General features: G+C 41.1%; 1 protein-coding gene across 1 annotated transcript in view; it reads left to right on the top strand.

The window, feature by feature from the left end:
• AVEN (apoptosis and caspase activation inhibitor) overlaps positions 1 to 14,754 on the top strand; it is a 182,914-nt gene that overhangs the window by 166,121 nt on the left and 2,039 nt on the right. The window contains exons 3-4 of the mRNA XM_008017153.3: positions 7,467 to 7,537; positions 12,331 to 12,426. Coding sequence (XP_008015344.3) covers positions 7,467 to 7,537; positions 12,331 to 12,426 — 167 coding nt within the window. The remainder of the gene's footprint in view (positions 1 to 7,466; positions 7,538 to 12,330; positions 12,427 to 14,754) is intronic.

Below are 14,754 nucleotides of genomic sequence, written 5' to 3'. Positions count from 1 at the left end.
ACAGGCGCCCGCCACCTCGCCCGGCTAGTTTTTTGTATTTCTTAATAGAGACGGGGTTTCACCGTGTTAGCCAGGATAGTCTCGATCTCCTGACCTCGTGATCCGCCCGTCTCGGCCTCCCAAAGTGCTGGTGCTGTTTTAGACATGAAGTCCTTGCCCATGCGTATGTCCTGAATGGTATTACCTAGGTTTTCTTCTAGGGATTTTATGGTATTAGGTGTAACATTTAAGTCTCTAATCCATCTTGAATTAATTTTCGTATAAGGAGTAAGGAAAGGATCCAGTTTCAGCTTTCTACTTATGGCTAGCCAGTTTTCCCAGCACCATTTATTAAATAGGGACTCCTTTCCCCATTTCTTGTTTTTCTCAGGTTTTTCAAAGATCAGATGGCTATAGATGTGTGGTATTATTTCTGAGGACTCTGTTCTGTTTCATTGGTCTATATCTCTGTTTTGATACCAGTACCATGCTGTTTTGGTTACTGTAGCCTTGTAATATAGTTTGAAGTCAGGTAGCGTGATGCTTCCAGCTTTGTTCTTTTGACTTAGGATTGTCTTGGCAATGTGGGCTCTTTTTTGGTTCCATATGAACTTTAAAGCAGTTTTTTCCAATTCTGTGAAGAAACTCATTGGTAGCTTGATGGGTTTGGCATTGAATCTATAAATTACCTTGGACAGTATGGCCATTTTCATGATATTGATTCTTCCTATCCATGAGCATGGTATGTTCTTCCATTTGTTTGTGTCCTCTTTTATTTGACTACTGGTTACATAATGAAATGAAGGCAGAAACAAAGATGTTCTTTGAAATCAATGAGAACAAAGATACAACATACCAGAATCTCTGTATGTAGTCTTTGCCTGAGTAAAGATTGTTCCCTGAATTCTCACTGGACAGCTTTATGTTAAGTACTTTTGCTTGACTGAAAGCTTTTTTTTTTTGTTGATGCTGCTGAAAGGATAAGCTTAAAATTGGCAGTCGTATTATCTATGACTAGATGGTAAGCTTTTCGAATGCATATTAGTACTGAAGAATTCTAGCAAGTTTAGTGTCCACTTTGCCACTGACCATAAAACATGTGTCAGACCAGCTTGGGAAGTTAGGCAGAGTGAAAATCCTGGATATTATAAACACAGTGATAGAATTGGTATGTCACCTTTATTTCACGAATACTATCATTATTAGAATACTTAGAGTTCTGTAAGACAGACTATTTTTAAAAGTACTCTAGGCATAATTTTAGGAAGTTCCTGAGGTGATTTCCTAAAAAGAGGAATTCTTTATTTCTTAGTTTGGACTTCCATATCTTCAAACATGTCAACAAATAAAATATTAGTATGTCAAGTATCATAAAATATTTACTGAGTGTTGCTTTTGTTCGGGGAACTCAAGACAGCTAAGAGGCCTAGCAGAAACAGTGGAAAGAAGAGCTTTATTACTTGATAATTTATTATTATAAATGCTGTCTGGCCTTGGTGGCATGTACCTGTATTTCTAGCTACTTGGGAGGGGAGGCTGAGGTGGGAGGATCCCTTGAGCCCAGGAGTTTGAGAAAAATCGATGCCAGGTTGTCTCTTGGAGAAGCAAAGTTAAAAAATAAAATAACAAATGCTGTGAACCAGGAGTCTTGGTGTCTAGCCATTAAATGGCGGTGTGGTCTTGGTTAGAACACTGAACCTTCCTAGAGCTAAGGTTCTTCACAGCTCTGTAAAGTGAGGGTTAGAGTGAATGATGTCTGCAGTTCCAACTTTTGAAGTCTTTGAATATTTTGTCTCACATACATTCTGAGAAGGTCCCTACCCTCAAGAAAATTCAGCTTTTCTCTAGATTTTCTTCCATTTTGTTTAGTTCCCAAAGGAAAACTCCTTGTTGTTTACAAAGGATGATTCGACTGGAAAATGTGTTGTGCCGAAAGGAAGTCTCCTTCAATCCCACAACCTGAGAGACAGTCATTTTAAAAATAGGTATTAATTATTTGGACTAATCTCTATGCATAAATTAGTATTTTTTGTGATAGATATATATAAAGATATATAAGTATATATATACACATATATATGTGTCATTCATACTATACTGAAGCCTTGCTTTTCTCATGTAGCAGTTGAGATAATGGGTATCTTTCTGTGTCCATACATACAGACCTACCAAATGGAGTGCCACTGATTGAATATTGTGGTTCACCAAAACACATTTTGGCCAAATGATCAATATTTGGCTAAAGTTAAAGCTAAATATCATTGTTGTAAAATGGACTACTGGGATACAAGAAAAAAACGGAAATTAAAGAATATGTTAAAATTTTAGTAGCCAGATTTAGACAAATGGGCATACTGATTTCTGACTACTGTCAGCTATTTGATTCTTCCTATAGTCACCATACAGTACACTACACCTTTGCAATACTAAAGTTGCTAGCTTTTAACTGAGGTGTCTAGAGGAACAAGATGTTGTTTGGCTGGCTCTGCCAGAATAGAGTACTGATGATGATAATGTTGTTCCTCAGCAACTACGCTTGTCTTCTCAAATAGTAACTGACTAGGTAAAGACTTTCTCTCCTTATCAACCCCTACCCTTGGAGATTTGTTTGATGGTCATGAGTTTCATGAAGCAATCCTAGAAACTGAAGCATTGTATACTGCTTGAAGCATTCTTTTTGAATGTTTGCAGAAGCATATGTAAGATTGCTATCTCTTAAATTTATTTCTAATTTTCTTCTTTTTTTTTTCGTTTGAGACAGGATCTTGGATCTTGTTCTGTCACTCAGGCTGGAGTGCAGTGGCATGATCTCAGCTCCACTGCTGCCCCAAACTCCTGGGCTCAAGCGATCTCCCACCTCAGCCTCCAGAGTAGCTGAGGCTATAGGCGCGGGCCACCATGCCTGGGTAATTTTTTTTTTTTTTTTTTTTTAAATAGAGATGTGTTCTCATTTTGTTGCCCAGGCTTATCTTGAATTCCTGGCCTCAATTAATCCTCCCACCTCAGCCTCCCAAAGTGCTGAGATTACAGGCTTAAGCGACTGTACATCCAGCCTTATTTCTGTTTTTTTTTTTTTTTTTTTTTTTTTTTTTAACATTTTTGCTTCTTCACACGATTATTTGATTTAAAATCTCTTATTAATTTTGGCTCTAGAAATGTGGCAATAGAGGAATGTAATTGACTTTCAAAATACAACAGAATTGTCTCGATATCTCCTGTGTCTCAGCTTTGATTGCAAGCATGCCAGCTTCAGCATTGTTGCTGGAATAGGATGAGATGAGGCTTTTTATCACGTAAGGAAAATGTGAACTCTTCATGTACATCAGTTTTGCTACCTCCTTTCCCTCTTTTAAACAGATTCCAGTAAATGCCTTCATCATAAGCAGTCATTAAATTTGTGGGCCTAATATTTTGGTATTCTTATCTACAAAGTAGTAGAATATTATGGGATTTTTATTGTTTTTTAAGCAGGCTGTGTAATAGGCACCAGCTGCTCTTCCATCTTGTTCGAGGATGTCGTATAAGTACACAACAAGGCAGTTCTCCAATCTTCTGTAAGTCATACAATTAGTCTTTAACTGAAGAAGAGGGAAGACAGTGCTTTAAGCTTTGAGCTTCCTAGTTCTTTCTAGTGCAATTCCTTTCACGATGCTCCAATTAATTCAGGACACACAGCTGTTGAATCTCATGAGCCCTAAGACACCCTTCTCCATGTTTGTTCCCTTGTCAACTACAGTTGGCTGTCACTGTTCCTTTCTGGTTTTCTTCTACACTTCTTAGTCCGATTCACCATGTCTTCAGCATGTGGGAGACCAGGGACTCTTCGGGCAGACAGATAAAGCTGGAGCAGAATGGAATGTGCTGTGAATACCCCATGCTGTCTTACTTAAAGTAGGTTTCTAATTGTCCGTGCATGTCCAAATGTCTGGTATAGAAGATATAAAAGTAGCACATTTGGTAAATCACCACACTTTGTGTGTATGTGACAACGTAACACAGAAGAATTTTGGTAATATGTTTTCCAGAAAGACTTTTAGTTCTAGGATTCATAGTTTCAACAGGTTTGTCCACTTTCATCTTCAGTGCGAGGATCAGAGTGGTTGGTATTCTGTAGTAGTCATTTTACCAAGTTGATTCCTTAAAATTAGCCAGGAAGATCAGTTGAGCCTCACAGGTCCTGGCTGCAATGAGCTGTGATTGTGCCACTGCACTCCAGTCTGGGTGACAGAGTGAGACCTTATCTAAAACATAATAATAAAATTAGCCTCTAGGCCACATGCAGTGTCTCATACCGGTAATCCTAGCCCTTTGGGAGGTTGAGGTGGTAGGATGGTTTGAGGCCAGGAGTTTGAGACCAGCCTGGGAAATATAGCAATACCCCATCTCTACAAAAAATAATAATTTTGCTGGGCATGGTGGTGTGCACCTGTAGTCCCAGAAACTTGGGAGGCTGAGATGGCGGAAATCACTTGAGTCTAGGAGTTTGAGGCTGCAGTGAGCTCTGATCATGCCACTGCACTCCAGCCAGGGTGACAGAGTGAGGCCCCATCTCTACTAAAATAAAATAAACCTCTATATGCTTTATCTGTAAGGATTTTTTAAAGGCTTCTTTAAATTGTGTTATATTTTGAAGTTTTATTCCTGAAAACAAAATGTGTTATATTTAGGTAACTCATTTTTCTCCAACATTTTCTTCTTTGTATTCTTTATGTGTATTTTATTTTGTGTGCATCAAAGATGACTTCATGGATGTCATTGTTTATGACGTTATAGTTTTTCCTGTTCTTGAAATTTTGACATGGCAAAATTACAAAATCCATGTCTCATGTCCCCAGTATCTTAATCTCTGTGGATCTTTTTCCGTTAACTCTTGTTTCTTTTTTCTTTTCTCTTTGTTTTCTACTATTTTGGTCTCATCTTTTGGTATGCCTGATCGTTTTTAATGGATTTTGGACATTGTAAATTAAAAATTGTAGAGATCATTGGAGGATACTGATAGTGTTATTTTCCTCCAAAAATGATTTACTTTTGCTTGTAGGCAGAATCAGAGATTGAGCTGACTCACAGCTGGACCTCAGACTTGGTGAGGGCTGGTCAATGCTTACTTTACTCCTACTTACAGGATGCAGTTATCAGCAGGTCCTGCCTGAAAACCTTGGTTTTCCAAGACTTCCTCATCCACTGGCCCTGAACTCCAGTTTTTGTCTACCTAGTGCTGTAAGACTGGCAGAGCTTTCTTCAGCGTTACGACCTCCTGGGTTGTTTTTTAGCCTCTGCATTAGGGGGATAAGCAGCCCTAAATGTTAGTCTAACCTCCTTGTATGCTTCTCTTCTTTCCAGGGATTTTGTCCAAGTCCTCAGTGCCTTGGTAGCTCTGATATCTTCAGATAAGACTTTTTGGGTCTTTTTGGGTAGGGGTGCCTGGTTCCTCGTTCTCAGCAAGAAGACTGGTGGAATAAGATAGTCATTGTTGGAATTTTACCTATATTTTTAAGTGAATATTCAGATATTAAAAATAAGTATACATAGCATGCCTTATTTGCATTACTGAATCTTGTACCAATTACATATTAATCTGTGAAATCATGTGATCATTTCTAATCTAGAAGTTCAAGAATGTCAAAAACAGCACTCAATAAAGCATTCAGCAATTTGGTCAGTTTTTAAAAAATCTAGATTTTAAATTCATACATCAGTCATTTACTTCATATATATTAGCAATCATATTTCATATATTCTCCCCTTTTCCTATTTTCCTACTGGGTTGCTTTATTCTAATTGATTTGTGAAAGTTTTGTATCTAATATACAAAGATCTAATATACAAAGAACTTCCACATATTCTTTGCCAATAATATGTGCTACAAATATTACTTCTCAGCCTGTCATCTTTCGAGTTTGTTTATAATTCCTGTAATTCAAAAAATTTTATTTTTATGTATTAAAATTTTTTCAGCAGCCAAAATTTGCCCTCCCGTTTCTAGATAATAAGAAATTCATCCCTGCTTTCTTGTAATAGTGTTATAATTTCCTTTTTTTCTAAACATTTAAATACCTGATTCATACAAAATGTTTTACATCTGAGAAATGAGATATTGGGAATTAGCCTAGTTCTCACATGGCTGGTCAGTTGCTTTAACACCGTGAAAGAGATTTCTCCACAGATCTCATCTGCCACTCTTACGACATCTAAGTATCCATATACCTGGATCTGTTTCTAGACACTCTTCTGTGCTTATTTTTTTCACCAGTGACTATCCATTTTATTTATTGAGACTTTTGAATACATTTTTATGATCAATAAGACAACTTCTTTACCCTTTTTTAAAAAGCATGTCTTAGTTTCATGTATTTTAAAAAATGAATTTGAGTAATTTCGACAAATGAAACCTTTTTGGGATTGAATATTGAATTTGTAGACCTCATTAGGTGAAATTGATATCTTGATACTGTTGAGTTTTTTGTCTTCCTTTTTAAGTTTTATTTTTAAAAGTTTCTTTTAATAAATGTTTATTCCTGATTCATTCCTAGGAATTTTTTGTATGTTATTGCTATTATGAATGAGATATTTTCTTCCATTTTGTTTTATTTATTTATTTATTTATTTTGAGACAGAGTCTTGCTCTGTCACCCAGGCTGGAGTGCAGTGGTGCAATCCTGGCTCACTGCAGCCTTCGCCTCCCAGGTTCAAGCAATTCTTCTGCCTCAGCATCCCAAGTAGTTGGGACCACAGGTGCCCGCTACCACCCCTGACTAATTTTGTTTTTTTTCTCTCCCCCGAGGCGGAGTCTTGCTCTGATGCCCAGGCTGGAGTGCAGTGGCATAATCTTGGCTCCTCAGCCTCCTGGGTTCAAACAGTTCTCCTGCCTCAGCCTCCAGAGTAGCTTGGGATTACAGGCACGTGCCACCATTCCTGGCTATTTTTTGTATTTTTAGTAGAGACGGGGTTTTACCATGTTGGCCAGGCTGGTCTCGAACTCCTGACCTCATGATCCACCCGCCTCGGCCTCCTACAGTGCTGAGATTACAGGGATGAGCCACCGTGCCCAGCCTAATTTTTGTATTTCTGGTAGAGACAAGGTTTCACCATGTTGGTCAGGCTGGTCTTGAACTCCTGACCTCCAGTGATCCACCTGCCAAAGTGCTGGGATTACAGGTGTGAGCCACTGCGCCCAGCCTGTGCCGTAACTTTTGAGGGATCAAATTTATTTACCAGTGACTAAGATTAGTGATTTTATCTTTTTTTTCTTGGTCCTTTTGCCATTTGGTAAGATGAAATACACTAAATATTAATCTTACCAAATGTTAACGTTGACATCTGTGTGTTTTGTGATTTTGGAAATGGAGTTGGAGGTATGTTCCAGTTTTATCCTTGTCTCTCCCTTTGAGTTTGAGCACTTCATAAATGGCACTTTTGCTCTAGCAGGGAAATTCAGAGAACTGAGAGTTTCCTTTGGCTTTTGCATAATTTTTTTTCCCTATTCCTAGGGGACTCCTTCTCACAGTTCCGGTTTGCTGAGGAGAAAGAATGGGATACTGAAGCTTCTTGTCCAAAACAGGTAAGATAAGAGCTGTCTTAAGTGTGGACGGGCTCTTCTTCAAGGCTGAAGGCTAACACCTTTGACATTCTTGTGACAGAGTCTTCACGTAGAAAAGAGTAGTAATTTTTATATAGCGTACTCTCAGCTAACCTTTTCAGAACATTTTCAGGGGGCTGAAATTCCACAAGTCCTTGAAGCAAGAGTACACTTTTCTACCTGGCCATCTGTGTGAATTATGCGGCACACATGGACTGGGTCTCAAGGTACAAACTTGCTAGCCGTGATTTTGACAGAGTGGATTACTTTGCCATTTGGTCTTCCTCCTTTGCCACTCTTTGACGATTCCCTTTAGAGTTGAAAATTAGTTTTGTCTCTCACTGTTTTTGGTGTTAGGTTGAGAAAACCCTTCACCTTATAGCTTTAAATAACACTTCTACAATTAGGAGAATAGAAGTATAAAATAAGGGCAAATATTGTAGAAGTCTTTCATCAAGTCTCTAAACCCCAAATGCCTTATTTTCTTTGTGTGTATCTAATATTTTCTTCCCAAGGAGTTCTGATTATTTTCCAAGCGGGCTTCCACTAATTCTTTTCGTATGAGATGACAGATATTTTCCCCCTTTTAGGATGCACATAGGGACATAGTGGTGGCTTGTGACATGCTCCCCAACTCCAGGGCTAGAGCATACTGTCTGATAAACTGATTAGCATCTGCCCCCAGCTTCAGAGAGGCGGCTGAAGCTGCAGATGCGAAGCCCATAGGCAGTGCCGTCCCTGTTCTGCTCCCAGATCAGCAGATGCGCTGTGGGTGGCTTGTCTGATCTCTGGGCCGGTTTTAGGCTCACTTGTTTGGGATGGCCTCTGACTCATACAGATTACGAGGAGGGGAGTCTCTTGGAAAATGACTGCCTGGCACTTTACAAAGAGCGTGTTGTATATGCCATAGAAAAAGGTGAGAATTACATTTGTCTTTGCTTAAGTCTGGGTCTACGCCTGAGGTACTTGTTAGAATTCTAGGACACAGTGAAGATAGATTGCTGAGGAATATGGTAGAAGCCAAACAATTTGCATTTCATCTCCTTTTGAACCACATTGATTACCAAAGAATATTTCAAGTAGCTTCAGAGTTTCAAATAACTCTAAGCTTCGTCCTTCATCAGAACATAGAGCACTGGTTTACTAAATGTTTTTATTAAATGGAGCTTATTCAAAGTGAATGAGACAGACCCCGCCTGTTCATTGCTCTCGGCCCCTTACCTGGGCACACTGGGTGACCTGTAGTTTGGTAGACGCTCAACAGATATTTACCTAATACGTGCACAAGAATACAACCTAAAATAAGGGGTGCAATAAATGAATGAACAGTACTGGCAGAGATAGTTACTTTGCACTGGAAGTGATTGGAATTGGTACCATGGGGAAAAGATCATTTGAATGGGTCTTGGTGGACAAGCGTGACTCTGGTAGGTCCTGTCTGAGGAAACAAGATGAAAATGGTTAAGATCAGGAAAACGAGGTTACCCTCAGAGAAGGGTGTGGCCAGAGTGTACTGTTCCCAGGGGAGGAGGCCTCAGTGGCAGGCATGGGCTAGTTAGTACCAGCAGTCTCAGACCTGAGTGTGAATTCTGGATCTAAGAGTTGGGTAAACTTTTTCCTTCTCTGTTGCTTCACCTGTAAAATGGAGCTAATAACAAAATATAACTCAGAGTTATAAGAAGGACTAAATTAGGTAATAAAAAGCCCTTGAGTGCAGTTCCTGATGCATATGAAACACTCAAAATTAGCTCTTTTATTACTATTTGTTAACAAAGTTTTGTTTAGCAAGAATATGGAAATGGTTAGATTTAACTTCAGCCGCATTGGGAAGGATGGGGAGGGATTGAACGGATGAGATGAGAGGTTAGGGGCAGGGACACTGATAAGAAGGGTATGATGTTGGACGACTGGGAAAGAGTGAGAGCCCGAGGGCGTGCAGCCAGTGGGCGTGGGACACAGGTTACTCACAGACAGGACTTGAGCGGAGGGTGGGGTCCACTGTGGTCACTGGCCAGATGTGAGACACAACGACAAGAAAGATTTGCAGTGACACTATGCTTTCTAGCTTGAGTAACTAGGTGGGCGGTGGTGCCATGAATGGAACAAAATGAGAGCAGAAAGAAGTTAAGTTTGATTTTGAACAGTTCGAGTTGGAGGTAGGACATGTCTGAAACTGAATTCATTTCCCCATCAAAACAATTTCCTGTCTGACTTAACTCCTCACTAAATTTTCTTCCTTGTTGATATAAGAGAAAAAACTGGATATATATAATATATAATACATACTATATATAATTATATCTTATATGTTGAGTGCCTATAATATATATTTGAGTGCACATTATATATTATATATATGTACACACACATATATATGTAATTTGTTGTTCCTTATACCATCCCATGTCCTCAGTGTGACCAGTGATGCAAGACAATAGAGAGGGGCCGGGCGCAGTGGCTCATGCCTATAATCCCAGCACTTTGGGAGGCCGAGGTAGGCAGATTCCCTGAGGTCAGGAGTTTGAGACCAGCCTGGCCAACACGGTGAAACCCCGCCTATACTGAAAATACAAAAATTAGCTGAGCGTAGTGCAAGTCTGTAATCGCAGCTACTTGAGAGGCTGAGGCAGGAGAATTGCTTGAACCAAGAAGGTGGAGATTGCAGTGAGCCGAGATCGCGCCACTGCACTCCAGCCTGGGCAAGAGAGAGACTCCATCTCAAAAAAAAAAAAAAAGGAAAAGTAGAAATACGTTTTGTCTTTGCAGTTAAAGGGAGTGGGAGTTTGACACGGAGACGTCAAGGGAGTCCTGGCAGGAGAGGGACCGGGTGTCACGGCTTGGACTTGGCGTTCGTTGCTCTGTGGCGGATACACTGGGTGAAGGGACACAGGCCAGCAGTCGGGGTGCTCTGATCTAGCTGTTGGCCTCCATGACCACAGGCGTGTTGGTCTCTTAGATCCGCAAGTGGGATTCTCACAGCTTTCCTTTGGACAGGGTGGGCACCATGTAAAGAGGAGATGAGTGGGAAGATAATTTCCCTGGGCGAACAAACAGATTTATTATTTTTTAAATCACCTCGGTTTTTAAAATTCCAGATTAAATTTCTGTTGACATGGTGACTTATCCAGTAGGACTTCTTTGAGCAACTGCTGGGGGCTGAGCGAACTGCTGGGTGCTGAGTTATATGCGGCCGTTCCTGAGGGCCTGGCTTTTAAAGGCAGATTCCTGGCTCCCACCACCCCCACCATGCCCACCACGCCCACCCCACCTAGAGAATCCACTTCTGTGGGTGAGGCCTGTGAACCTGTATCTTAAAAAGCTGCCCAGCTTATTGCTCCACCATACCGTGTACACATGGTCTCTGGGCCCCAGGTGCATATGGACAGTAAGTCCTGTAGATTCTGGGGAAGATGTAATGGTCTGACTAAAGGCTATGTTTTTTAGCTGCAGAGTGAAGTATATAGCAGTTTCTTTTCTCACTAAAGAGTGTGCCTTTATACAGATACTGAGACTCAGAGCTAAGATTCCTGGCCAGAGAGGAAGCTTCAGGCTTGCAGATTCTTACCACACAGACAGGGTCCTGTGCACACTGATGGCAGAGAAGTGGGACAGAAAGGCTTTGTCCTATAGTCAGGACTGGCTCCCCTCTCCCAGCATTGGCGTGTCTCCTTTCTCTTTACACCCCACCCGCCATAGCATCCTTAGTGGGTGTTGTCTGCTCCTGTCTGTGGCCAGATGTCATAGGCCAGGTCCTCTACTCCAACTGTGAGTGGCTGCCAGGGTTGACCAGGTTGACAAGGGAGCTGGGTTACCCAGGCAAAAATAATGCACCGAATACTTTAAAACATGTAGAAAATGCTGATTTATTATTATTCCAATTAAACCTATTTTAAAAATTCACAGTTTAGCATTAAAAGCAATTCACTAAGGCTTTCTTCAGCTTTAGACCTTTACGGGGCAAACTGGTGACCAAAAAAGAAAGCCTTCTTACAAAGTGGCTTTAAAAATTTTTTTATTTTTTGTTTTTTGAGGAGACCAGCTCCTTTGAAATCTTCACACCACCTGTCAGCCCCATCTCACTGCCTAAACAGCCCTTTCCTCTTCTGTCCAAGGCCAGCAGTCTGAATTCAGGGAAGGGATCAGGTTAGATTTCATTAAATGCTTGCTTTTCTTTCAGCTTGTTAGTCATTGCAAAAGACTCCACAGTTTCCAGGTTACTGGGCAGTCTTCTTTTTATTTTTTGAGCTGGAGTTTCACTCTTGTTGCTCAGGCTGTTGTGCAATGTCACGATCTCGGCTCACTGCAGCCTCTGCCTCCCAGGTTCAAGCGATTCTCCTACCTCAGCCTCCTGAGTAGCTGGGATTACAGGCATCAGCCACCATGCCCGGTTAATTTTTTGTATTTTTTAGTAGAGACAGGGTTTCACCATGTTGGCCAGGATGGTCTCAAACTCCTAACCTCAGGTGAATCCACCTGTCTCGGCCTCCTGAAGTGCTGGGATTCCAGGCATGAGCCACTGTGCCCGGCCCGGACAGTCTTGATGGGAGGGTGATCATTGCCCTGTTAGCTCTGACAGTGTGAGCTGTGGCTCAGGAAGGTAGCTTTGGTTTTACTGATCATAATGTGGAGATGCAGAAACTCTTAACACATCAAGTGTGATGTATGATGTGTCTTATTCCTAGCCAAATACCTCCAGTGGATTATTTATAGTTTCTTCTTTTATTTCCAAAAGGTCATACTTGTCACCTGATATTTTCTTTTTAATCTATATATAGAATTCAGCATTTTACGTGGATAGTGAGTTATTGGTTCGAGCCCTTCAAGAGCTGCCTCTCTCCCTCCGACTCAACGTTGCTGCTGAACTGGTCCAGGTAAAAATCCTGAAGCCCTCTCGAAGCGGGTGGATTAGGCAGGAGGAGAAAAAGAGGGAAACCCTTCCCTCAGTAGGATGTCTCAGTGTCAGCTTCCCTTTATAAAACTGAAGGTTTCATATCAAGGTAGCATTCTGTAAAGTTTAAAGGAGAATCCAAAACATTTTCGAGGTTACTTTTTTACATTTTATATTTGAAACATTTTAAAGGATCAAATATAGTGGAATTGAATGAAATGTAAAATATAAAGTCTGGCTATTTTACTCAAAATATGTATGCATCATCCTGCTGTGTGTTCGACACTAGGGACACAGCGGTGAACAGGCAGACGTGGTCCCTGCCTTTCTGGAACTTCATCTATTGGGAAGGATGAATATTAATCAAATAGTCACACAAGCATATACAAATTGTAATACGTCGTATGAAGTACCGTGTGTTTTTAGAGTAAGTCAGTTTCTCGTGTTGTGTGGTTAGAAATGGCTTTCCTGAAGCAGTGATAGGTGAGCTGAGGTCTAAAGCATAAGGACATTTGAGCTGGAATTTAAACGAGAAAGACCCAATCAGCTCTGCATTAACAGAAGCGACGTTGCTGCCGAGTAGAGAAGACCGTGGGGTCGGAGTGCATGCGTCGGGGTCAGTCTGCATGTGCAGGTGCACATGCGCAGAGCAGGTGAGGGAGGCACATGGGGAGGCTGCTGCACAGGTGCAGGTGAGTAGTACTGTCGCTTGGACTACAGTAGTGATGGTGGAGATGACAGAGATGTATTGAGGTGTTTCAAAGGTACAATTAACAGGATTGGGCGATATGTTGGAAATTGGGAGAGAGTGGTCAATAAAAAATTCAAGATTTTCCAAATTGTGCAACTCAGTGGTAGGCAGGATCAGGAAGGGTGAGTTTTGGACTTCATGAGTTTGTGCCTCTGAGATATCCAAGTGGAAATAATAGTCAACTGGATGTAGAACTATAAAGTTCAGCATTAAGGGCTATACATACACATTCAGGAGATAACAGGATGAAGTGATAATTGATGAACTAAGAGAGGGGGAGGCCCGAAGACTATGCCATGAAGAGCTTCAAAATTCTGGCACAATTAAAAAAAAAAAAGTGAAACCTTGGAAGTACTGATTTTACATAGAATCCTAGCAACTGAAATTATCAACTTCCTTCTGCGGCTGAATGTGATGCTAAGCTTGAGTGTAGCAATGAATTGGTTACCCACCCATTTGCTGTAGTGCATTTACTAGTCTAACATTTGGGGCAGCAGGCAGAGTTCAGGGATGGAGGACAGTTAGGGACAGGGTAGAGAACTAGAAAAAACTGCATTTGCCACTAACGGGGGAATGCCCTGGGGGAGTCTTTGGAAACATTTGGGGGTGTTTGGGAGAGCTCTAGTGGCTTTTCTGCTGATGTCCAGTGATGTTCAAAGTTCTGAAGTGCTTGCCTTGATCTCACAGGATGAGGAATGTTTAGCAGAACTCACCAGGGAAAGGCTGAGAAAAAGGCTTCAGGACTTAGGACAGAGAGGAAGTGGTTGTGAGCGTTTGACAGTGAAGGATGTAATGTCAGTGGCAGGCATCAGAGTAAAGGTATAAAATAATTACGTGACTTTGAAATCCTGGTTAAATCACTTAAAAACATTTCTCCCCGACCTGTGCTGCAGAGCAGGATTCTCTACCTTGTCCGCACATTAGAATCACCGGGGGAGTTAAAAACAGACACCCACCCCAGACCAATTAAATGACTCTGAGATTAGAACAGAGGACCATGTCCCAGCATTGCCGCGTACAACTGACTATGCTGGACATTTATTCCTGTTTGTATATAAAGCCGTACCGTCTTACATGTCTGCTCAGGATGTTTATGTAAAAATAAGGGGTCAGGACCTCCAGTTGAAGTTGAACTTCTGAACCTGCCCCCTGTGAGGCCTTGCTAGTCCCCGGAGCCTTCCCTCCAGAGCAGTGATTCTCAGCCTTAGATTGTAACCTTATATTACAGTCACCGGGGGAGTTTGTCACTTTTATTAAAGTAAAACATCGATTCAGAAAAATGCACATGTGAGTATAACCATGGAATGAGCATCCGGATAAAGACTCAGAATATTGTCAGCACCCCAGAAGCCACCGTTCAGACGCACTCCAAGTCACTCTCTCCCCCCAAAAGGCACTCACTCACCTAGCCTCTAATACTGTGGTTTGTTTCTGAACATTTTACAAATATAATCATCAAATTGAGTATTTTCTTCTGTGTCTGGCATTTTTTACTCAATATTGGTAAGAGACTCTTCTTGGTGAATTTGTTCCTGCACCTTTATATTAGTGCACTTAAAT

Source organism: Chlorocebus sabaeus, chromosome 26 (genome assembly GCF_047675955.1).
Source record: "Chlorocebus sabaeus isolate Y175 chromosome 26, mChlSab1.0.hap1, whole genome shotgun sequence".
In the NCBI taxonomy this organism is placed as follows: Eukaryota; Metazoa; Chordata; class Mammalia; order Primates; family Cercopithecidae; genus Chlorocebus; species Chlorocebus sabaeus.
This window is presented reverse-complemented; position numbering and strand designations above follow the sequence as displayed.